Source organism: Pholcus phalangioides, unplaced genomic scaffold, assembly GCF_987345545.1.
Source record: "Pholcus phalangioides strain wild (caught in Gottingen) unplaced genomic scaffold, Ppha-v1.0 ptg000022l_1, whole genome shotgun sequence".
Taxonomy (NCBI): Eukaryota; Metazoa; Arthropoda; class Arachnida; order Araneae; family Pholcidae; genus Pholcus; species Pholcus phalangioides.
In genome coordinates this window covers 26,421,917-26,445,191 of record NW_028301615.1, presented here as the reverse complement: position 1 = coordinate 26,445,191, position 23,275 = coordinate 26,421,917, and the positions used below count along the sequence as shown (strand labels likewise).

At 41.5% G+C, this 23,275-nt stretch overlaps 1 protein-coding gene across 1 annotated transcript; it reads right to left on the bottom strand.

Annotated features, from left to right (window-relative positions):
- Positions 1 to 653: 653 nt before the first annotated feature.
- LOC149070102 (ATP-dependent RNA helicase DDX19A-like) lies at positions 654 to 12,776 on the bottom strand. Its single transcript, XM_089249758.1, has 3 exons — positions 12,558 to 12,776; positions 5,546 to 6,535; positions 654 to 3,705 (listed from the first exon to the last, which is right to left on the bottom strand). Exons 1-3 carry the CDS (start codon positions 12,603 to 12,605, stop codon positions 3,409 to 3,411), a joined length of 1,335 nt encoding a protein of 444 aa, XP_089105884.1. The 5' UTR covers positions 12,606 to 12,776; the 3' UTR covers positions 654 to 3,408.
- Positions 12,777 to 23,275: the final 10,499 nt, after the last annotated feature.

The window sequence follows — 23,275 nt, the reverse complement described above, 5'->3', positions numbered from 1 at the left end:
CATGGTGCCACAGGAATTGCTCAAGCTAGGTTTCATGGAAAGTCCCCGATGTGCATTTTCTGCAACAAAGATAGTGGCGCCACCCAACATCTTATATATCAATGCGAATATTGGGAAAGCCAGAGAAAGAAGATAAACTTCACAAGCACTAACATTCCAATTACGGCACTGATTAAAAACCAAAAAACAAGAACCCTTCTTTCTGGTATAATGGACTTGGCAGTGCAAAGGTACTTAGGAACAGAGTGAAATGTTCCCGAGAGAAACAAATAGATTGAAAAGTGGTAATCGGGAGCACCAAATTCCTGCTCGCGGGTTGTTAATGGTGTTGCCCGAGTTTTGTAAGGTGAATTGTTAATCTCGGACCACTGGTGCTCCGGTGATATAGAATGTATATATTTTTAACATGTAATTTTTTTTTTTTTTTTTTTTTTTGACTGAGAAAATAAATGCTCCCTTCGGGGAACCCCCGATCGGGGTAAGTAACTCATATATAAAAATTCCCTCTCCTTCCGTTCTACTAATCTTCCTGGCAACTAATTCCTCAAATTTGCCGACCCACCAAATTTTTCACCCTGGCTTACAACCCGCACCCCTGCAATTACACTACTGGCCAAGACACGATCGATACGACACATTGTAACAGGCGTTTTCAAATAAAATATTTTTAATTCATTCTATAACATGGTGAAACATAAAATTAAAAAAGTATATTTAAAAGCACCTACACGGATTAATAAAATGTCAATAAAAGTAAAAGATCACGAAATTAAGTATTAAAAATAAGTGGGAAAATAATGACGAATATCGGAAATCCTAAAGTTTGATCAACGAGGCTGATTTTTTTCCCCCTTTAACAAAGCTCAAATTAACGACTACATCAGATTTTATAAGTGAATATCCATGATCACATTCAGAAAAAATGTTACCTATATAAAAAAAATTGAATACAGCCGGCGCAACATAAAATAAAATTCATGACATACAGTAATATCCGAAACGATTTGAACATTGGCATAATTTTCTTCGTCAAAAAATACATTGTTTCTAAAAATTGCAACAAAACAGTCCACCCACCACAAAAAAAGTCACTTGACCACACATCTTCGTTCTATCAGTCCCAAACATTTTCTCCCCACCCGTTCCTGAATATAGACGTAAAAAAAAACCCCACTAAATCCGCCGAAAATAGAAAGATTAGGCTGCTGCAGGTGGCGATCGAGAGTTAAGGTATCATGTGATATGGGATGGGCCAAGTGACTTTTCGTGGCTGGGAACCGAAAAGTTCCTCCGGCAACAATAATTTTGTAATATAGATACTTGGCCGAACCTCTTCGTTCTATCATTTCCAAGCTTCCCCCACTTCCCATCCGTTCCCTAACTGGACGCCATCGAGTAACTTCTCATGGCTGGGAACCCAAAAGTTCCTCTGGTAACAATCGTTTTTCAGACTTGGCCGCACTTCGTTCAATCAAATACTAATCAAATCCCAAGCTTACTTTCCACGCCCCACTCGTTCCCGAATAAGACGCCAAAATAGCACTAAATCAGCCAATAAAAAAAGATAGATTACAATAGCGTGCAGGGGAAGATTGAAAGTTGACGTGATATGGGAGGGACCGAGTGACTTCCTGTGGTTGCGTTACATTTCAGTATCAAGAGAGGAATTCCTGTAAGCTTTGGACTACTCAAAAGTTCTACAGTCGAATCCCGTAGCAAAAATCTCGTTTTAACAAACACTTTTCTAATTCCCCTGATAAGCTTACGCACGAACAATGCGAAAACCTGGAATTCCTTTATAACGAAATTTTTCATTGTAATGAAGGGATTTCTCCGGTCTTTTGGAGTTCGTTATAACGAGATTCAACTGTATTAGCAACAATAGTTTTTCAGCCACTTGACCATACACCCCATCGGTCCCATGACGCCAAAACAGTACTAAATCTGACAAAAACAGAGAAATTACATAAGGATGCTGCCGGTGGCGATGGAGAGTTAAGTCATAGCGTGATATGGACGGGCCAAGCGACTTCTCGTGGCTGGGAAGTTCCTCCGGAATTTCCGGCAACAACAGTCTATCTTACAACGATAATTTTCAACAATTTAACAGAGATTTCATTAGAAAAATTAATTGAAATCGGAAATGACTTGACACATAGCCGCGTAAAATCACAACAATTGAAATACGCAGGGTTGTCGAAACAACTTCCCTATTTCAGAGGGCTCTGGAAGGCTTTCTAACGGTCGAAATGGTGAAAAATTTGCGCAACAGACACTTCAAATACAGTCGAATCCCGTTTTAACGAACAATTTTCTAGTCCCTTAGAAAAGTTTACAAAGGAACCTGGAATTCCTTTCAAACGAAATGATTTCTCCGGAGTTGGTTATAACGGGATTCGACAGCAATGCTCTCACAATTCATCAAATGTAAAGAAATTGTACATATATTCTTCGATAGATGGCGCCACAGCTTCAGATTTTTTTTCCTTCAAAATCCCATTATGTCCCGCTTTCTACTCAGAAAAAACGTGTTTCCCACAGCCTGGACCGGAAGATTGTCCGATCCTGCGTGTTGGCGCAGTGAGTGGTGCACCAAGTGCTTTTCTGGGGTTTCAAAATTAAAAATAGGAATAACAATAATGTTTAGAATTAGTGATCACGCCATTAATGATCCCAATGATGAAGGCGATGTAGATATAAAGTAATAGTAATATATTGATCTGGCGCTCTACATAAGTCAATCACGGTCCCACAGCCTGATCACGGTTAAGTTTCCAGCAGGGCCGTAAGTAGGATTTTTGTAGAGGGGCGGGGACAAACACAATTTTACCACTCTCAATACTGTAAAAATGAATTATTGTATATATAATGGTGGTCAGGTTTCCCACATGAAATTCACCCCCCCCCCCTTCTTTGCCCTACTGAAGCGCCGAATTTGTGTTAAGGGACGCAAACACACTCACAATACAAATTCTTCATGTACCAATTTGTTAGAAATTCCACAGAGGAATGTCTACGAGGTGCATGTACGGTTAAGTAGTAGTCTCGTCGCAGTAAATGTAGGATCCCTAGAACATGCCAACAAATGCGTGTTTAACATGTAACGTGACAGGGTTACGGTCTATTCTCGGTAGAACTGTGAATCGAAAACATTGCTTTAAAACCAAGAGGGACTTCCTTGAAATGTTCGGAAAATTCTTTGTGAAGCGGTGGTGCCACCTATCGGAGATGTTAGCATAATTTTTTCATTTTATAATTGGTGAGCGTCTGTTGTCCATACTTCTTTCCTCTTTGGACCATTAGAACACTTTCCAGGACCCTTCTGAGATGAGAGAACCTACAGTCGTTCCGGCGTCGAAGACGTTTGTTCCGTGCAGTCTTTTGATTCCCATGGACTGATTGTCCATCTCAATTCTTCAACGACAACTTCGTGGCGGACGAGCTGAGCAGGAACTGTTCGAAGTCCTTGATGTTGCGCAGTTCCATCTTCCTCCCGTACTCGTCAGTGGCGTACTCGTTCCAACTGTCGTGGATCATGTTGACGGACAGAGCGCCGGGTATCCCCTCCAGGATGCTGGCCCTCTCCTTGTAGCCCGTGTGGTCGAGGCAGTCCGATGACGTCTGCGTGTCTAAGTTGACTATCGTGGCGTCCTGCCGGCAATTGAACTCGACGGACTTCCTGTACGTAGGCGTGGTGATCAGGACCTGATACGTGTGAGAGAATGAAACAGAATTAGGAAACTCCTTCCCATCAAAATTAACAGTGAGGATAGATATACAGTCAAACTCGGTTATAACGACCTTGGTTGAAACGAAATTTCGGTTGTAAAGTTCATAGTTTAGCATTCCTGGTTTTTGGGGCAATATTATTTTTAAGGGGGCGATTTGATATAAAAGCTTGGCATATTCTGCACGCCCTTCCTTTTTTTTCATATCAGTTCAAATCTTCTTTCTTCAAATGACTTCTATTTTACCCATAGAAAATAATATTAATGAAACTTGCTTATAATAATATCGATAAAAATACTATGAGAACTCAAATATAACGACATGTTAGCCCCGTTCACACGTGCAAACATTGCGGTAGCATTGAGGGTTCTAGTACCCACTTTTTTTTTTTTGAGAGCAGTCATTGGTGGAAATTCTTGAAGCGGGTTTTGACCCCGCTTTCTTTATTTCCCATGTGAACGGGGATGTTATTTGTCATTGTATGGGGTTTTTGATACCTAACAATAGGGGGGGGGGGAAAGGATTTTTATATCGATAACCATCGAATTTATTTCAAATACGTATTTCCCACATGCTCTTGATTGTATGTGCTACACTATGCTGGCAAAAAGTTTTACATATCTTAGATACCTAATTTTTTGTAAACTTCAAAACAAATGCATTAAAGACAGCTCGCGGGAATGATAAAATACAGGGTGCGCAAAAAAGTCCGTAGAAATTTTAAAAATTCATAAAAACCGGAAAAACAACCGAAATAAAAAACGGTTTGCAAGGTTAGTATCGCTAGGTCACGGGAATTTTTTTAAGACAGGGGAGAAAAACTAAAAAAACAGCCGATAGGTGACACTGACGAACATTGCAAAGAAAAGATGCGCAATCCGGTCCATCCAATCTGTCGCAACTGAAAGATACGATCCGCCGAGAGGTACCATGTATACATACGGACCTGCTGCACTGTGCGTGACTCGCCTGCAATGTGTGTTATTCCCTGTGGTGGTGGTGGTCATGCGGAACACATTCTGCTGTAGTAAACGATTTGGAGGCATTTTGTTCGTTATTTGCGTATCTTTACTTCTACTTGTGTACGTCAGCGCCACCTATCAGCTGTTTTTTAAGTTTTTTTTTCTTGTCTTAAAAAAATTCCCGTGGCCTAGCGATGCTAACCCTTCAAACCGTTTTTTATTTCGGATATTTTTCCGGTTTCTGTACATTTTCAAAGCTTCTACGGACTTTTTTGAACATCCTGTACAATGACATAAATGTAATTGAATAAAAATAGATTCAAAAAATAAAGGAAATGTTCAGTGCATGAAATGAAACAAAATTTTGAAATTTCATTAACTTAATCTTATTCAAAATTTTTTGAAGTTTCCAATTTGAATTTTAAATAAGATTCAGTCAATGAAATCTCAAACTTTTGCTTCATTTCATGAGCTGAACAGTTCCCTTCATATTTTGAATTGATTCAATTACATCATCTTTACAGGATAAGTGATGATGGCTATCCAAATTAAGTGCGGTTTTAAGGATTAGATTACCTGTTATCTAGCATTATTAAGACCGATAAAATAATTCTGGATCAAAAAGCAGAAAAATCTGCTTCAAAAGAGGGACGTATGGTCACGCCCATTTTTCTCGGTAAACAATCGGCTTTCTCCTGAAAAAAAATCAGGTTCTCTTGACTAAAGCCCTGCAAGCCTCCCACCTGGGCCGCCTTTAGGAGCGGCATATGAGGCTTCGCCCCCCGGACGGCAGGTAAGCTCGAGCCGCCCCTGCACGTCTCCTTAATAAGAGAGAGATTCTTTCGAAGACATACTTTGTACTTGCCGCCCTTGAAATCCTTCAGGATCGTCTCCTTGACCTGAGGATTGATCTTGCCGTGGACGTAAGCGACGACGCCGTTCCCTTTTTCTTTGGTCAGCACCTTGAAGACGTCGCTGCCGGATTCTTTGGAGTCGCACACCACGACGCATTGACCGTTGGCCCTGAGGTCCGCGATCTGCGAGATGGCCTTTATCCTGTCCATGATGGACAGGTGTTTGAGGTAGTGGTGCTCGACGGTGGAGAAGCTCCGGTGCATTATCTTGTGGGGGAAGTCCACGAAGACCGGAAATTTTACGATCGATCGGACGAACTTGTCCATTTCGTCGTCCCTCGGAACGGAGGTCAGCAGGACGGTCCTCGCCGTGTCCGGTACCTTCTTGTACATCTTCGTGACGGCCATGCGGTGACCGTTCCCCGACTGAGTCGAGTCTATGCCGTCCAGGACCACCAATCGTATGTTCTCGGGGTCCAAGCAGCCCTTGAGGACGTACTCCTTCAGTTTCTCTGGCGTGCCGACTACGACTTTATCCGTGACTTTACTCTCACCAGGTTTGTTGAACTCGCTGTCCTTTATGGCCAGGTGGTATGTCAGCCGAGGGCAGCATTTTCCCAGCCGCATCGCTTCGTTGTAGACCCCGACAGCAGCGTCTCGGGTCGTGTAAGCCAAGAGGACCTGACCTCTGGGATCCTTCGAGTCCAGCGCGGTGTCCAGGGCCTTGATGAGGGAGGAGGTCGTCTTCCCGGTTCCCGAAGGTGCGCTTATGAGGACATTCTCATACAGGTCTTCGAACAGGACCGGGAACACGAAGTTCTGTATGTCTTGGGGAGCGGCGATTCCCGCTTCCAGCAATCCTTTGAGCAGAGCCGGCTTCACTTTGAGGTCTTCGAATGTCTTGACGCTTTTTACTGGTATTTCCAACGACCCCTGGCAGATGGTGACGTCGCTCCATACGGAGTTGTTGCGCATGTCGTAAGTGTGCATCTACAAATAAAGTAGAAGAGGGATACTTTATTGGTATATAGTCGAATACGGGACTCATCAACAAATGTAAAAAATAAAGTTTGCATTGATTACTACTACTACTAGGGGTTCTTAACCTTTTTTTCAGCCTCAACCCAAAATCAACAACAGATCAGCTTTGCGACCCATAGCATTGCTTGCTCTTCGAAATTAGTGAAACCAGTGACGCAATTAGTGCATCTATAACAGGAGTGTAAATGGATTCATAGGACCCTTCTCGAAACCCCTGCTACTCAAGTTTGGGTCGAGACCCTTAGCTCGGAAACCCGTACGAATCAGTTTTGCGTCGTGACCCATAGCTCAAGAATCCCTAGCTGTAAGTGGATTTTTTACGACCCACCTTGAAAGCCCCAGCGAATAGAATGAGTTTGGGTCGGGAAAGACAGAGCAAGAATTCTTTTGTTTGGATTTGTATGGCCCATCTTGCAAGCCTGTAAATCAAGTTTCGATAGGGACCCATAGTTGAACCCTGACTGCATGTACGACCCATCTCGGAAGCACCCTGCGAATCAACTTTGGGTCGTGATGCATAACTCGAGAATCCCCGGCTTAAGAAGTTGGCGAAATGATACGGGAACTGACAGGAAATATTCACGGACCGGCACCAGTTCGCGGATGTCTGTCCGACGAGGCTGTTACACGGAACCCTCGAAGATTACGAGGCTGTTTTCTGGAATCCAATCAAACATGAACATTTCTCCAATATTTGTATTATAACGTCAGTGAAACATTTTACAACTTTTGATACCACGGAACCTTCATACAGATAGAGAGGAGGTGAAAAACATCATCAAACAACTAAAAAATCGGAAAGCACCCGAAACGGACAGTACAAATAACATTGCGTTGAAACATCTGCCTGACAATTAGATTGGATTATCGTACATCGATACTTAATCGATTACTCGTCTTGAATTATTTTTCTAAGAATCGGAAGTTTGCAATAGTTAAAGTTATACCCAAGTCAGGTCAGGATCTGCACTTCCTTAGCAGTTGGAGACCTATATCTTTTTTAAGCTCACTGGGGAAAGCTGTTTGAAAGAATTGTAGCCCCAGAATGGATTTATTTGCATCATGGAACTCAATCATCGGCCCCGAACAAAACGGATTCACAAGGTCACATTCGATGTCAACTCAATTACGTAAAGTCATGGGAACATTGCAGATGCCAATTATACTAAAGGACACTGCTGCCTGCTGTAGCATTCCTTGATCTGAAAAAGAGCTTCGATAAGGTCTGGCATTATCTTCATTCAAGAACCCCTTCAGTGTAGTAACTCAATACATTTCTTGTCTAGGTACATCTTTTAGTTAGTGAACTTGCGTAATTCATGCTCACTTCCACGTTATTACGGTAGGATTCCATTTTCAGTTTCCTGTTTTAGTTATCTTAAAAATTCACCCTGACATAACCTCTTACACTGAAAGGCATAGGTATTCACCATACAATAAATAACATATAATCAGTAAATTGTTAATTTATGCGAAAAATACCAATTAATATAATTTTTTAAAATTAGTTTGTTGTGGTAAGATTTACACAGATATTCTGCCAAATACCTAAGCAATATTCGGCCGAACCGAATATTCAGCAAAAGGATCGAATACCGAATAGCAGCCGAATATTCGTCCCATCTCTAGTATGCAGCACCTATATGGTTGTATGTTTCACCATATAATTTGATCAAAATTGAGAGACATCAAAATAAGACCCTTTGCAATGTCCCCCTTAATGCGCCATGGTTTGTAAGAAATAAATCCATCAGAAAAGATACAGATCAGAAAATACAGAAAGATACAGATACCACATTATACATGGATACTCCCAAAAACTGGCTAAAAAATTCTTCGCGAGGCTGGAAGAATCGGAGTTTCAGCATTTAAGGGAAATCTAAAACTATCAAAGTGAGATCATCAATTTAGGTTCATGCCTAAGAATTTCATGGTGATGAGAAGAGCTCAAGTAAGAGGCATGTAGAAGATTATATGCACATATGTCTATAACAACGTTATTTCTTATTATTTTCTTTTCATTTTATGTTATTTAATTCTTTAATACAAAAAAGTGTAGTATACGTCATAGGCGCCGGAACTTGGAGCTGAGGCCATTTGATCCCTCCAATGAATTTTGTAAGGCGGCTGTGAGGCCGCCCCCCCCCCCAATAATTTCTGAAAAAACAATGCAATGCACCTTTCCTCTCCTGCGTACGCATTTGAGTCCCGTATACAGGGGACGAACAACAACTTTCAGCTTCTCCAATGTTTTTTTTCATGTCGACGCCTCTGGTGTATTTAATATGATTGAAATATAGGATTGTTTGTGTGTGTCCTGAGTATTTCATTTATTTAATACATTTATCTCTATTTCTTGAATATTCCACATTATTATCTCTGAATATATATAAATATTATTATCTACATTCATTACTGCATGTCGCATATACATATCTATTTCTTGAGTATTCTGCATTACTATTCGGATATATAAATATTATTATCAACCTCATTGGATGTTTGCATGTATATTTTAAAAAAAAAGTGCAGTGCCCTATTAAGGGGTGCCTTTTTTTCTTGTTCCTGCTTCGCGACCTCTTGAGCTTTCAATTCGGATTTTCCTGGTTTTCTTGTTATCAAGACTTTCATCTACTTTTTTATATATATATATATATATATATATATATACATCGCTCAGGCATTGGACTGCGTTGTATGTGTATAGCAGACCGATGATCGTCCCAAGAGGCATTGAACTGACGTCATGGCTCACACAAGGCGGGGGGGGAGGAGTAGGAGTGGGTAGTTCTCTGGGTCACATGCTGTTTTGATTTTATTTATAAATGCACTGCAAACAGCCATGGCTATTTATTAAACATACGTGTTTGGTATTCGATTAAATTGCCCAGAGCCGCTCTCAGGGGTATTTGACGGATACGGCCACACAGGGTCCCAAGCTTGAAGGAGTCTCGCATACGTGGTTAATATGAGAATTTTTTTTTTTTACAGAAATAGAATAAGGGGGGGGGGGTAGCCATGTTTCAACTATAGAAACTGATAATGATTATTTCAAATAATACCATAAATAAACAAGAATCGTTCGTAACTCGAGAGAGCCCCACAGATCATTATACCTAATGACTCCGCGTCTGGTAATGGTGGCCCTGGAATTGGCCTAATCCTTTGGGGTCTATCAACATTTAATCTTGGGCTTGAAATCAATTTAACTTGAATAATAATGCGGTTATTATAAAATATAATTAAAACAATAGGCGGATTAAGAGCAGTCAATTTTTCAGCTAGTTTTTGGACCCCTAATACCTTTGTTTTTAGTTATCATTTCTTTCTTCCAAAAATTATAGTGCCCTTTTTTTAGTACCTATTTTAGGCATTTTCAGTGCCTTTTTGCCAGCCTATTTCGACCATTTTTAGTGCCTAAACTTCCGGGCTCTAGTTTGATCATTTTAGACGCACCACGGTCGTTGTCTGCACACGAGGGCTAATTTTTTTAGACCGGGACCTACAATTTATTGCCGATTCCGAACGGCAGGCTTGTTTTTATAATCATCGAGAGGTTGGTGCGCTAACCCTTCGATGTGGGATTCCCCGCGGTAGCAATTTTACCTGTTGACGTTTCTGTTGTACCCCTGTGTCAGGAAAGTTTCCTGACAAGGACTAACCGGGTATCGAACTCACGACACCTCTAAACATCCTTTTAGGCGAGTATCTTATCGACTTGGGCTACCGCGCCCTCCGGGCTGTCTGATCTCAAGAAGTATAATTGTAATATAACTGTAATTTTGCAATGTGTGGAATCAGATTTTCACTGCTGTCATGAGAAACAAAATTTTTTGTAAGAGTAAATAAAACACTTCTGGATCCCTATCAATGAGTGTGTTACTCATTAACAAATCTGAAGGACTTATTGAAAGTCTTTGAAATCTGATGATTTTCAAGGACAAAAATTCTAAACTACCCAACTGGGTAATTAATGATCCATAAGGAGCTCGCATATAAATCATACCAATATCATGGCATCATATGCACTATTTGGCACGGATCAAGAGATGGGTATGCACTTTTTTTTTTCAAACTGAGCACCACTCCGGGCTATCGCCATGGGCAATGTACTACCGAGTCAGTTGTGCCGGAAGTGTGAGTGTGTCTACCTAATAGTTTGAATGAGTATATAGCGTTATGTCTGATTTTTCAGTGCCGCCATCTATATTTCAGAAGTGAAGTGAGTGATGTGTTATGATTGAATTACATTTGTACTGTTTGCAGATCTGTTGCTCGACTTTCCAAAGGGGGGGATCGGTTCGCATTCGCGCCTCGAAGTTGGGAACCTCAGAAAACCAACTTCAGTCGACCACCACTGTGGTGACGGTGGGGTTCGAACTCGGCACCTCGCGACGAGAGTCCGTCACTATAACCACTCGACCACCACAGCGGCGGGGTATGCACCCCCTTAAAAGTCTCTTCCGGAACTCCGGGGTTCCACGGAATACCACTTGGAGACTTACGTCCTAGTGCAGCGTTTCTCAACCTATGGACCGCGGACCAGAGGTGGCCTGCAGGCTGACTTGTACAAAATTATTCACCCCGTTGTGACTGTAAAATTTTATTTGAACCTAATGTTATTTGAACCCCATATCCATATGGAGGAGGGGTCAAATAACATTATACCTTCATACTTCGGTTCACCATACATATAGAGGAGAGTGCAGGAAATTGCGATCCTAAATACAGGATATTGCTAAATCTTGCCAAAAAAAATTGCAATTTATTGCTTTAAATGCAATTCGATAATTACTGCTAAACTTTGATCCACAGGGCTTGCGGGAAGGGTCGTATGAATCCACTCACAGCCAAGGATCTTTGAGCCATGTGTCACGCCACAAACTTCATTCACGGGTGGGGGGGGGGGGGGGGGCTTCTGAGAAGGGTCGTATAAATACACTTCAGACACCTGTTACACATGCACTTATATTTCATAACTGATTTTTTTTACTAATTCCGAAAAACAAACAATCCCATGGGTCATGGAACTAATGTTGTTGTGAAAAAGGTCAAGAACCCCTGGACTAACAAAAATAATTTGATCTATTAATATAGCTATAATCAAATATTTTGATTGGGATCAGATCAAATCAGAGGCACGCCCCCCCCCCATCCACTATTAGTCAGGCCCTGTGCTTATAACATTTTACCAGCATTTACAAAACACACAGGCAAAGGCGGAGAAAGTCTGAGGGGGCGGGGTACGGTTATTATTGCTGTGTGTGTGGGGGGGGGGCACGATGATGACAATCATACACAACATATACATCAGTCCACCTTTGACGCTGGGGGGGGGGGGGGGCAACCCCTCATCTCCGCACATGCACACAGCTATCAACGAGTACGATGAGGGTCCGAAAATTTCAGGGTCCCTTTCCAACTTTAAAAAAAAATCAGGGGAGAAACACGGCATCTAATTTCGCCAAAAGGATATAAAATAATGAGGCAACAAAAAAGAAATGATTAAGAATGAACAAAATCTAATGTTTAGAGGGGGTGGTGGGGCCCCATTTCTCCCCCCTCCATCCTTTTTGGAGATCACACTAATTAAGTGATTCGTCGCCAATTGTCGACGAAGGTCACTCACACATGGCTATTTGCCAATAACAAAAACGTGTGGAGGGAAATTTCCCTTTTCCCATTTCTCGTCGCCATGATCGCGGTCGATAAAACAAGCGAAATTGCCAATTCTCAGATAGCGAGATAATCGTATTCAACACATAATTATAATCTGACATATCTTACGAGAACGGATATTTAATTGATTAATCAATAACTACCGAAGAAACAAGAATTAAAATTTGCTATACGTATAAATTCATTATATTTATACTAAAAAAACAAATAAGAAAAGAGTAAATGAATTCAAATAAATTACAATTCCTATTTTAAAAACTGGTGAAAAGAATTATAAGGTGGTTTGTATTACCTGTTTTCTTTGATGAGCCGATTTGCAATTACCTCGTCTCGAATGCATCGTAAACTTACGATAGTTTGTTCTACCGCTGGTATTTCTGGATTAAATCGTAGTGATATATCGTCGATTTGGATTGTGGTCGTTCGATCGTCTGTCATGTAATCAAAATAAACGTAAACACAAACATTACTACGGCTTGTGCCGTTCGGGAATTCTGCTCGGGCGTCAGCTGATTTTCGAAAAAAAAAAAAGAAGAGTAAAGAAAACTCACGTGGGGGAATCTGATTGTGCTGCCACCTGTTAGCTATAATTAAAGGTTTAAAACTGACTGTGTGCATGATTTTTTTTTTCTTTCGAAGTTCTATATTTTATTTTCTGAACATTTTAATTTTTAAAACGGGGGGTACATGCAGTGGCGTATTTACAGGGGCGGGAAAGGGCTTTAGCGGGCTGTATACCAGGGCGGCAAGTTGAGAGGGGCGGCAAATTTGGAAAATCAGTGGACAAGAAAGTTAGTAGAATGGAAGAAAGGCGGAAAAATTTTTGTGCAAAACTCTCAATAAATGCCTCTGCCCAGACAGCAACCGTGAGTGAGCAAAAGGGTGACTTAGAGAGTCGGCAAGCATGCGAATGATCCAACGAGTGACCTGCAGAACAGAGGCCCCGACTTGATGAAAACATTGGGAGGGCTGAAAGTTGTTGGCCGTCCCGTATATACGGGACTTCGGCTTGTACGCAGATGAGGGAGGGTGCATTACATTGTTTTTTCAGAAATTATTGGAGGTGCTCACACAGCCCCCCCCCTTACAAAATTCATTTGGGGGAGGGCTAAAATGACCTCGGCCCCTAGATTCCGTCAAAACAAGACACGACCCGGGCTCTGTCCCTTCTGGGATGTAACCTAGACTCTGGCGCCTACGCTACAGAGCGAGAACAAACACGTGAACTACCAAACGAGTGGCCTATAGAGCGTGAACGAGCAGGAGTATGACCAAATGAGTGACCTACAGAGCAAGGGACCACGCCAGTGAGTAACCAAAACCGTGTGCAAGTATGTGAGTGACAAAAACCGTGTGCAAGTATGTGAGTGACAAAAACAGTGTGCAAGTATGTGAGTGACAAAAACAGTGTGCAAGTATGTGAGTGACAAAAACAGTGTGCAAGTATGTGAGTGACAAAAACAGTGTGCAAGTATGTGCAATGACGTATTTACGGGGGCTTAGTGCTTACTTAGTGGGCTATAGCCCATGGCGGAAAATTCGGGGGAATGAGTGGCCAAGAAAATATTAGTAGAATGGGGGATGGATGCTCGACCTCCGGCCCAAGTGCAGCTCGCCAAGAGGCACCATCCGGCCCCCGGAAGTTGTTCCGGTAGTAAAGTATCAATACTTACAAAACGATAGACGCCCGAGTTGACCATATTTATTTCCAAAAATATGGGATATCCCCCAATACATTTTCAAGGGCAAGTAAAGTTGCCATTTACAGCCTCCTCCTGGGGTTAGCAGACGTCCTCCTTTTTAATGTCATTTCAAGCATCTTCCTACGTTTCGGAAATTTCGCCATTTTGTCCTCCTTTTCCGGTTTTGGGAATCATTTTCCTTTTTTTCCCACTCCGGAACATATACATTTATGTAAGTATACATAAGTGTATGTAAGTGTATCTCTTCGTTGTTATCAGTGGGTTTTTATGTTTTTCCCCCCCACACGCATTGACCACACACACACACACACAAATAGCTGTCAAAATTTCCAGAATTTTTCTATATATATATATTTTTTTTTTAGCGGTTTTGTTAATGAGTGTGGAAAGGGTTACCAGATTCGAAAATTGAGAAAAGGGGAAAGCCTCCGCGCACCCTTGATGACGTCATCCTCCTTTCCGAAACAGATGGCGCTACTTTACTTCCAAAAAAAAGGGAAAAAAACCAAACCCACAATAATTTTTCCCAACCAAACCGCTATATATGTCTCGGGAATTTGATAAATCCGGTTATTATGCATAACCACCGGCTATTATGCATAGTTACCAACCATTTTTTTTGTAAGTTCAATAATTTTTTTTGTTTTCGACACTGGGGCATTACAGCTCGTATTGGTAAATATGATAAATCGTCAATAAATTATTTAAATTTACCGGAAATTTTGTTCAAATTTCAGCTTGGGATGATGGGTTCGATCAGTGATGTTGCTCATGTTCAAAAATTCGAACAAACTATGCACTTATTTTGAAATTCTTCAATTTTATGCATTTGCCTGCATTAATGCCATGGCATCCACAAAGGGTGGTGCTGACGGGCTCCAGTCCCCTGAGGCCCGAGATGATTCGCATCATTTTCTTCTGTAAATTTCTAGGGCGTTGGTCAAAGCGTATAAAAAATGTGTGGAAGATGAAAAAAAACACACACGCAAACACTCATGTTAATGAAGAGATACCGTATATGTTTCAGAGTGAAAAAAAAAAGAGAGAATGATTACGCAAACGTGAAAAGGAGGACTAAAGGACGAATTTTCTAAAACGTAGGAGGACGCTTGAAATGACACCAAAAAGGAGGACGGATGATTACCGTACAAGTTGGGAATAAAATTACTGTTGTGTGTGGCAGGTTTTATTGGTAGTATAGTGACGCCATCTGTTGTGGAAATCGGGAAAAGTGACATTATTAAGGGTACGTGAGGGTCTTCCTTTCCCGGAATCCGTTCGAATCCGGTATAACTAGGCTGACCATATTCTCTCGAGAGAAATACGGGACATTAAGATCCCAAATACGGGAAAATACGGGACATTGCCAATTATCGCCAAAAATCACGCCAAAACCAAACAAAGTTGCCAAATATTGTTGAAACTACAGAAAAATCAAAATGGCGGGAAATGAACCATTACTGCAAATTGAAGTGGATTAAAATGAATTCCACGAAGAAAAACGTTCACCAAGATGAATATGGGAGATTAATATTCTCTTTTATAGTTGTAATTATCATAAAATAATTTATGAGTTGAAAAATAATGTCAATCTTTGACTTCAATAAAGAGTAAATTTTGTAAGTAGGCTTCGTGTAAAATACGGGAAAAACCGGGACACTTTTGGCAAAAAGTCGGGACGACCAAAAAAACAGAAAATACCGGGACTGTCCCGGGAAATACGGGACGTATGGTCACCCTAGGTATAACCCTACATTTTTCCCCTTTCCTAACCGGAACACGGCCTGCCGCTCTGTCTCAACGAACAGATATAAACAGGTGGGTCAAAGATCTGGACCACGCTGGGGAAAGAAAAGCCATTTACAGCGTAAAAATTTGTTAAAGGCTGTCAATTATAGCCGAAAATTTGTCCAAAATAATCGAAGTCAATTACAGGGGGGAAAAAGTGTCAGTGACAGAGAAAAAAATTATCAAAGTCAAATAAAATTGCCATTTACAACCGAAAAATTCATCAAAGACAAGTGAAATTGCCAATTACAGCGAAAAACTGTCAAACGCAAGTAAAGCGTCAATTTCAGCTGAGAAAAAAAATCCTCAAATTCAAGTAAAGTTGCCGTTTACAGCCAGGGGCGTCGGAAGTATTTCCAACCCGTGGGTGCTCACATAGGCGTACGCAAGGGAAGGGAGGGGTTCCCCATATTTTGAATTTTTTTTTATTTCTGTTATATTTCTATGGAAATACTGTATAACAGTGATTCTCAACTAGTGCTCCGCGGAGCCCTTGGGGGCTAGGGCTCCGTGTGCACTTCCCAGAGGCTCCGCGGTTGCTCGAGGGCAATAAAATGAATCAGTGAATCTGATAAATAAATAAGTAAAAGGAGGCTTGTGCGCGTGGCTCGCCATGGAAATAATATACTAAAAAGAGCTCTGTGAGACTGAAGGTTGAGAACTACGGCTGCATTGGCGTACGCAAAGGGGGACCTCCCCAAGCCGATACTATAGTTTCATTTTGCAGGAAAAAACGTAAACCCTCCCGAGAAGAAAAAAAATTGAAAACCCCTCGTACACCTATGCACGGCTGTATATTACGGGCAGGGTGAGGTGAGCCAAGAGACAAAGTTTTCATCTATGCCAAACATTCGTTCGGCGTCCGAAAATTCGCAAATGTGTTTCCAGCTAGATGAAATGTATAATTGATCATTTTTGTTGCACCACGTTCATTTTCTGCACACCAGGGATAATTAGACCGCGAGACCTATAATTCATTGCCGATTCCGGACGGCAGATTTTTTTTATACTCATCGAGAGGCTGGTGCGCTAGCCCCTCGGTGTGTGACTCCCTGCGGTAGCAAACGTTTTTTGTGATCATGTCGCCGTTCCCGTTGTTCCCCCAGTGTCAGGAAAGTTTCTGACAAGAACGAATCAGGTGGTCCCCCTCCCCCACCTCCCCGGGAACGAAATTTCTGGCTACGCCCCAGCAAAGAACATTCACAAACTCATGTGGTCATGCGCGAGGCTAATTTTAGAGTGAGTATCTAAAAATCGTCGCCGTGCCATGGGAAGGGGATGGAGCTAAGCCCTGGGAGAGCTCCTATGCATTTTTGTCTTTTTCACACTGTAAATTTGTTTTAGAGCTGCTCATGTAAAAACCCTTGGACTCCTCAAAAATCTCAGCCTGGGGGCCCGGCTTCAGGAAGTGGGCTAGAATTTTTAAGGGCATCTTTCAAATATATTTATCGCATGAAAAATCGGGAAAAATAATTAGATCTCGGTCTGACATTTCGGCCCCCAACGAGGAGGAATGTTTACATTTAAAACCTTCAGGAAACTTCCCTTGATTAGAATGTACTACAGTCAAACCTCGTTAGTGCGTCACCCGGTTAACACGTCAATCAGCTTACCGGGTCACTTTATGGAAGTCCCAATTGTCCTCAGGCAGGAACTGACACAGCTATGGTTTACCCCGTTTAACGAGTCACTCCGCTCACTAAGTCATATTTTTGCTCTCCCAAGAGTGACTCATTAACGAGGTTTGACTGTATATATCTCCTCTTTAATTGCATTAGAAGAAAAATCTTAGCAGTCTGTATTGTTAAGAAAACTGCTGTGCACAGGCTACATCTTGTTATCATAGATTTTTCGCTTACTTCAAAACTTTATCACTTATCCTTTTGTTTAGGCATTGCTTCCTGGCTTGATCTTTTTTTCATGAATTTTAGGAACGTCAAATATCCCTATGCACTCCAACGACATTCCTAAAATTCTGTGATATGTGAATTGATAATTACAGTCCTTTATCGCGTTGAATATACTTCTACAGGGCCGGACTTAAGCAGGTGCGAAGGGTGCAGTCGCACCGGGCCGCTAAATTTTAGGGGCCGCAAAACGAATTAAAAATACTTTGTTTACAATGAAGCAAATACGTTGATTGCATTGAGTTATATTTTGACTTCTTATCAAAGCAATATCTTAAGATTCTGTCCAAGACAGGGGACCCTCGAGATCTAGGATTTTGACACCCCCCCCCCCGAAACCACGACCTGCATTTCATAAGTTCGCGCCCTAGGCAAGTACTTTTTTGGGCGGCTCTTGTACAGTTTTCTTTGAGGCAGAGGCGTTGGGGAGGGTATTGCCTGTAATGCAAAAAGCAGCCAAATTCTGCGCCCTGCAAATTTTTGGGCACGTGCTCCATTTGCTCAGGGGGCGATGGACAAGAAAGAGCACTGAATTCTCACTCTAACGACCTACTTATTTAAAACAACAGGGGGGTTGCGGTGTGGCAAAATAATGCGTGCTTGCCACAGTTGAAAGCGTATTTAGTTGTAACTGTGGGCATTTAATCCGTCGTCTAGCCCTGACAGCCCTTCCATTGTGATGCACTGTGTACAGATGTTGTAGAGATGGCACCCGCATTTTGCAGCAGAATGGGTCCGATGCCTATACTAATCTCTGGCATAGGCATCGGAACCTGGGGGCTGATTCTTATTTCAGCCCCCTCAAGGACCTTGAAAAATAATTTCGGAGGGCCGCAAAATGGTTAGGCCCGTCCCTGTACTTCTATTAGGAGCAGCTCGTCATAAAGGCACGAAGGAATCCCCTCCCCCCTTTCCTAGAGCCATCAGTTTAATGCCCTGAAACGTCTGAATGATAATTTAACGTATTCAAAAAAATTGAAAATACGCAAAAAAAAATTAATGTTTTACTGCAGCGTGTGAGAATAGTCAATCATTCATTTGTTACGCAACACAAAATTGTTTCCTGCATTCAATTTGTGTTCCAGGAAAATATGAAAAATACTATACATAACATTTAGATGACTAAAAATAGACTTAATTTTGCGCTTCAAGTTTTATGTGGATATAAATGTGATGTCGCAATAAGTTTTTATCACAAATTGTCTAACAAATTAATTAGAACAAGTTCGTTATTAGAAAGAAATTAATAACAAAAATCATATTTTTTTGAAAATTGACCACCTGTGCCTAAAAATGAATATTTGATTCAGCAAAAACCCCTTCCTAAAAAAAATTCTTGCCAGGAGCCATTACTGAATTCTGCCTCAGAAATACTGTTCATATAACTGCACCCTGCCCCTCCCTGACCGATCGCACGGCACACCTCTTCAGGCAGGGATGTAGCCAGAAATTTCGTTCGGGCGGGACCAAAGTGATAGAACAATAGATTTGGCCATCTTTTTCCCTTTTTTCGGTCATTTTCTGAAATTTCGGGGGAGGGGGACCAGACCCAGGGCTGCCCCCCCCCCCCGTTACGTCCTTGTAATGAAGAAAATTGCATGTTATTACGAATAAATTCTGAGCATCTAGCAAGCACTTTCCAACACATATTTTTCTGCATGATACAAGCGAAAAGGCTAAATATGATATGAATAAAGCTTGCATGATAAATTTTCTCCTAATGTGTAAGGTGCGGGAGAGAGAGTTATGCGTTAGAGTTTATGACGTGGCGCTTGTTCCAAGGAATAGGAAATTTAGTTTTTAATTTTGCACTAAACACAGTATTTACATTTGGAGGAAGTAGGAGGTGCGAAAAATCCAGGTCTGGGATTCAGTGAAAGAAGCTAGCCTGGAGCGGGGTAGACCAAGATGTGGGGTCCCAGCATCAAGGACGACTCCTTGACAAAATTGTCAACAGTGTGGCACATAGTTTCGGCGCTCCTCTGGCTTATAAGCTGTAAAATGACCCTGAGAACCCGCCGCTGTATTATTTCTCAGCTAGAAAAAACGCACAAAAAAATGTTTTTTCCTGCGAATCATTTACAGTTTGAATTTTACTGATAGGCTCTGCCTATGTATGAGAGGGAACTATGGAACTATAGGGAGGCATGAGGAACAACTGCCCCGGGCGGAAAACTTTACGGGGCGGCAGTTTTCTGTGGGGACAAAGAACACCGTTACAAAATTATCGAATTTCAAAGTTGTGGGGGCGGCAAAATAATGTAGCTGAGATTATTCAGCCTCATCCTCCAATAAATTCTGTGGAGACGCCCCCGATAATTAATGAATATAAAATGCAACGCAACGTTCGCCAGCCCCCCCCCCCCACAGAGTACAGGCTCGAGTCCCATATATATGGGACGATTGACTGCTTTCAATCCCCTCAATGTTTTCTTCATGTTGGTGCCTCTAACAGACAAAACATTTTTTTTTTCTAAGTTTTTCTGCTAATAATTCTATTTCTTCTCGATTTAGCACCCAAGCTGCCCCTGCCCAGCATGGAACCTTTCACGATCTATTAATATAATGACGTTTTTTACATAAAGAACTTTAGATATCAGTGGTTCTCAAAGTGTGCGTCGTAGCTCCTAGGCTGTCACTGTGAGTTTGCAACATTAATCTGTACCAGTTCCGTGCTCTAAATTTTTTTTCTTTTTCTGAACTGTTCTAGAAGCATGGGTGGAGATACGGGGGGGGGGGGGGACATTGCCCCCCCCCCAGCATCAAAGGTGAAGTCGACAGATCTAATGCATATATGTATAGATGAATCGACATCATCATCTTGCCCCTTCCCCAGCAATAATGACCCTGCGTCCCCCCCCCCCCAGACTTCCAAGTCTATCTCTGCCTATGTCTAGAACAGCGGTTCTCAAACCTTTTTTGACTCCCGGAGCCCTTCCAGTATAAAATTTCTATGGCGGAGCCCTGTTTGACTCGAGGAGACATTTTTTGTACGCGGTTTTTACGGCAGAACCTAGTAGGCCTCTCTTATTTACTTGTCTATCAAATTTACCGATTCATTTTATTTTCCTCAAGTCACCGCGGAGCCCCTGGGAGGTACACACGGAGCCCTTGGTGCTCCTCAAAATTTTAGTTTTTTTTTTTGGTAACATTTGTCACGAGCCGTGACCCATAGTTCAAGAAACCCTAGCTGTGAGTCGATTTATAGGATGCAACTCGGAAGCCCCCGTAGATCAAGTTTGGGTCGTGAACGAAAGTTACACCCACAGCTGAAGAAACCATGGCTCTTAGTGGATTTGAACGACCCATCTGGGAAGTCTTTGCGACCCAAGTATGTGTCGTGACCCGTAGATTAAGAAGCCATGAAGTCCTTGTCCCGGTTTCTCGGACACCTCATCTGGGCCAGCCTATCGTGGGAATACGAAAGGGGGATCACGTTATTTAAAAATTTATCCCAATAAATATTAGATAATAATCTACTTCTAATTCAAACACAACGTTAGAGGACATATATGGAGACTCCTGGTTGAGAACCACTGGTCTAGAAGGCAGTGAAGAAACGATGGCTAGAACAAAGAGGATTGGCAAATCTTCGAGAACCATTTGATACTGTATAAATGGAATTATTGCTTACCTAGTTGCTTCAAAAAGAAGGTTCAAGCACGCAGAAGAAGTCTTGATGAACAGTGAAGAAAATGAACGGCACATAATGACCAAGCTGCTCTGTCAAGATCATATAAAGCAAATTACCCCATATATTTGTAGGTATCAGTCACAAACAACGAGACAATTTTTTCTAAAAAAATCCTGCATTCTCTTGGGGCATTCAAATGGTCCACTACATGTGTCTGGACATGACCACCTAGATAACCTTATCTAGGTGGTCGTGGTCTGGATCGCCCCATCAATGCAGAATTTCATTTATTGTAAAACGCGCTTTTACCCTGAAGCAAAGGGGGGACACTTGCCCACAGACAAACGAGAAAATAAAAGAGGGTTGCTCTTTCTTTCTCTACAAAAATACTCTTCCTAGGTGCTTGACAGTGCAAATAACTACTAACTTACTGGACACGTATAGAAAAAACAAGTCGACAGAACAAGACGTACAGGGTGACGTTTTTATTGTTAGTTTTTTTAAGAAAGCAATCAGTAAAAGGTTTTAAGCAAAAACCTGGAATCTTTGACACAAGTGAGAGAGAGTCTTGTGAGAAAGAAGGGCGGGCCCTCCTTTATCGGCACCTAAAGGATATATCAATGTGTTTTGAAACCGGCAAACCTGAGGCTCAAGCAAGATTCAAGACGCATAGGAGGGAAACAAGCAGTTTTTCTTTTCAATTTTTTTTTATGCTCGATATTTTCGAAACAAATGAGAAATCTATGTATGAGATTTTTATTTCTCAAATCAATTCTGCGGGTGCTTCGCCCCGTGCTACGAAGCACCCACGAAGAATGGCGTGGTGCTCGAGCAATCACAGCACCCCCGGCTCCGACACCACTGTTTAAAGCTGAAAAATTTGTCAAAGGCAAGTAAAGTAACGTACGCGACACATATTATAGTGGAATTTAAAACGAAACAATTATATATCCATAGAAATCTGAGCCTTTTAACAGCTAATGATCCTCATCGGGGAAAAATCGGTTTCAATAATTAGAAAAATATATTTTTCGTTCATATGAAAGCGCTTGATTTTTTTCTCTCCTGAAAGTGTGAGATTCCAAATCTCAATTCAGAAAACAAAAATTTCATTCATTTCATCGTCCATGTCATAAATTTGAAACTTTTAAATAATCTATTTTTAAGGAATGTGAAATTTAATTTTTTTCTTTGTTAACATAGAAACGACATTAATCGTTTCTATGGACGTGGGAAAGTCCAAAAAACCATACAGAATTTTTTTTTTTATGAATGTTTCGGTTGAAATCCCTAAAAAAAACTCAGGGTTTTTCGATTTTTTTTAACAGCGACCCAAAATCAACAAAAATGAACAGCTTCGCGACCCCTGAGACTTCTTTTTTTCCATCGAAATTAATGAAACAAGTGACGCTGTAAACGTATTTCTAACAGGACTGTGAATGTATTCGTACGACTCATCTAAGAAGCCCCTGCGAACCAAGTTTGGGTCGTGACTAGTGTTCGCCAATACGCAATCTAGCATTCAATTTCACTCCTCAAAATTTTAGTTGTTTTTTTTTTTTGGTAACATTTGTCACGAGCCGTGACCCATAGTTCAAGAAACCCTGGCTGTGAGTCGATTTATAGGATGCAACTCGGAAGCCCCCGTAGATCAAGTTTGGGTCGTGAACGAAAGTTACACCCACAGCTGAAGAAACCATGGCTCTTAGTGGATTTGAACGACCCATCTGGGAAGTCCTTGCGACCCAAGTATGTGTCGCGACCCGTAGATTAAGAAGCCATGAAGTCCTTGTCCCGGTTTCTCGGACACCTCATCTGGGCCAGCCTATCTTGGGAATACGAAAGGGGATCACGTTATTTAAAAATTTATCCCAATAAATATTAGATAATAATCTACTTCGCAACGTTAGAGGACATATATGGAGACTTCCAGACCAACTCAACAATTTTCAACAATAGCAAAATAGCACCGAAAAAC

What these genes read in the sequence shown, in the direction of transcription:
- LOC149070102 (XM_089249758.1), bottom strand. Translation starts at nt 12,605, where the DNA reads ATGCATTCGAGACGAGGTAATTGCAAATCGGCTCATCAAAGAAAACAG. An exon ending in CGGCTCATCAAAGAAAACAG is followed by an intron (nt 6,536 to 12,557) that starts GTAATACAAACC and finishes CTTTATTTGTAG; the next exon opens with ATGCACACTTACGACATGCG. An exon ending in TCAAGGGCGGCAAGTACAAA is followed by an intron (nt 3,706 to 5,545) that starts GTATGTCTTCGA and finishes CACACGTATCAG; the next exon opens with GTCCTGATCACCACGCCTAC.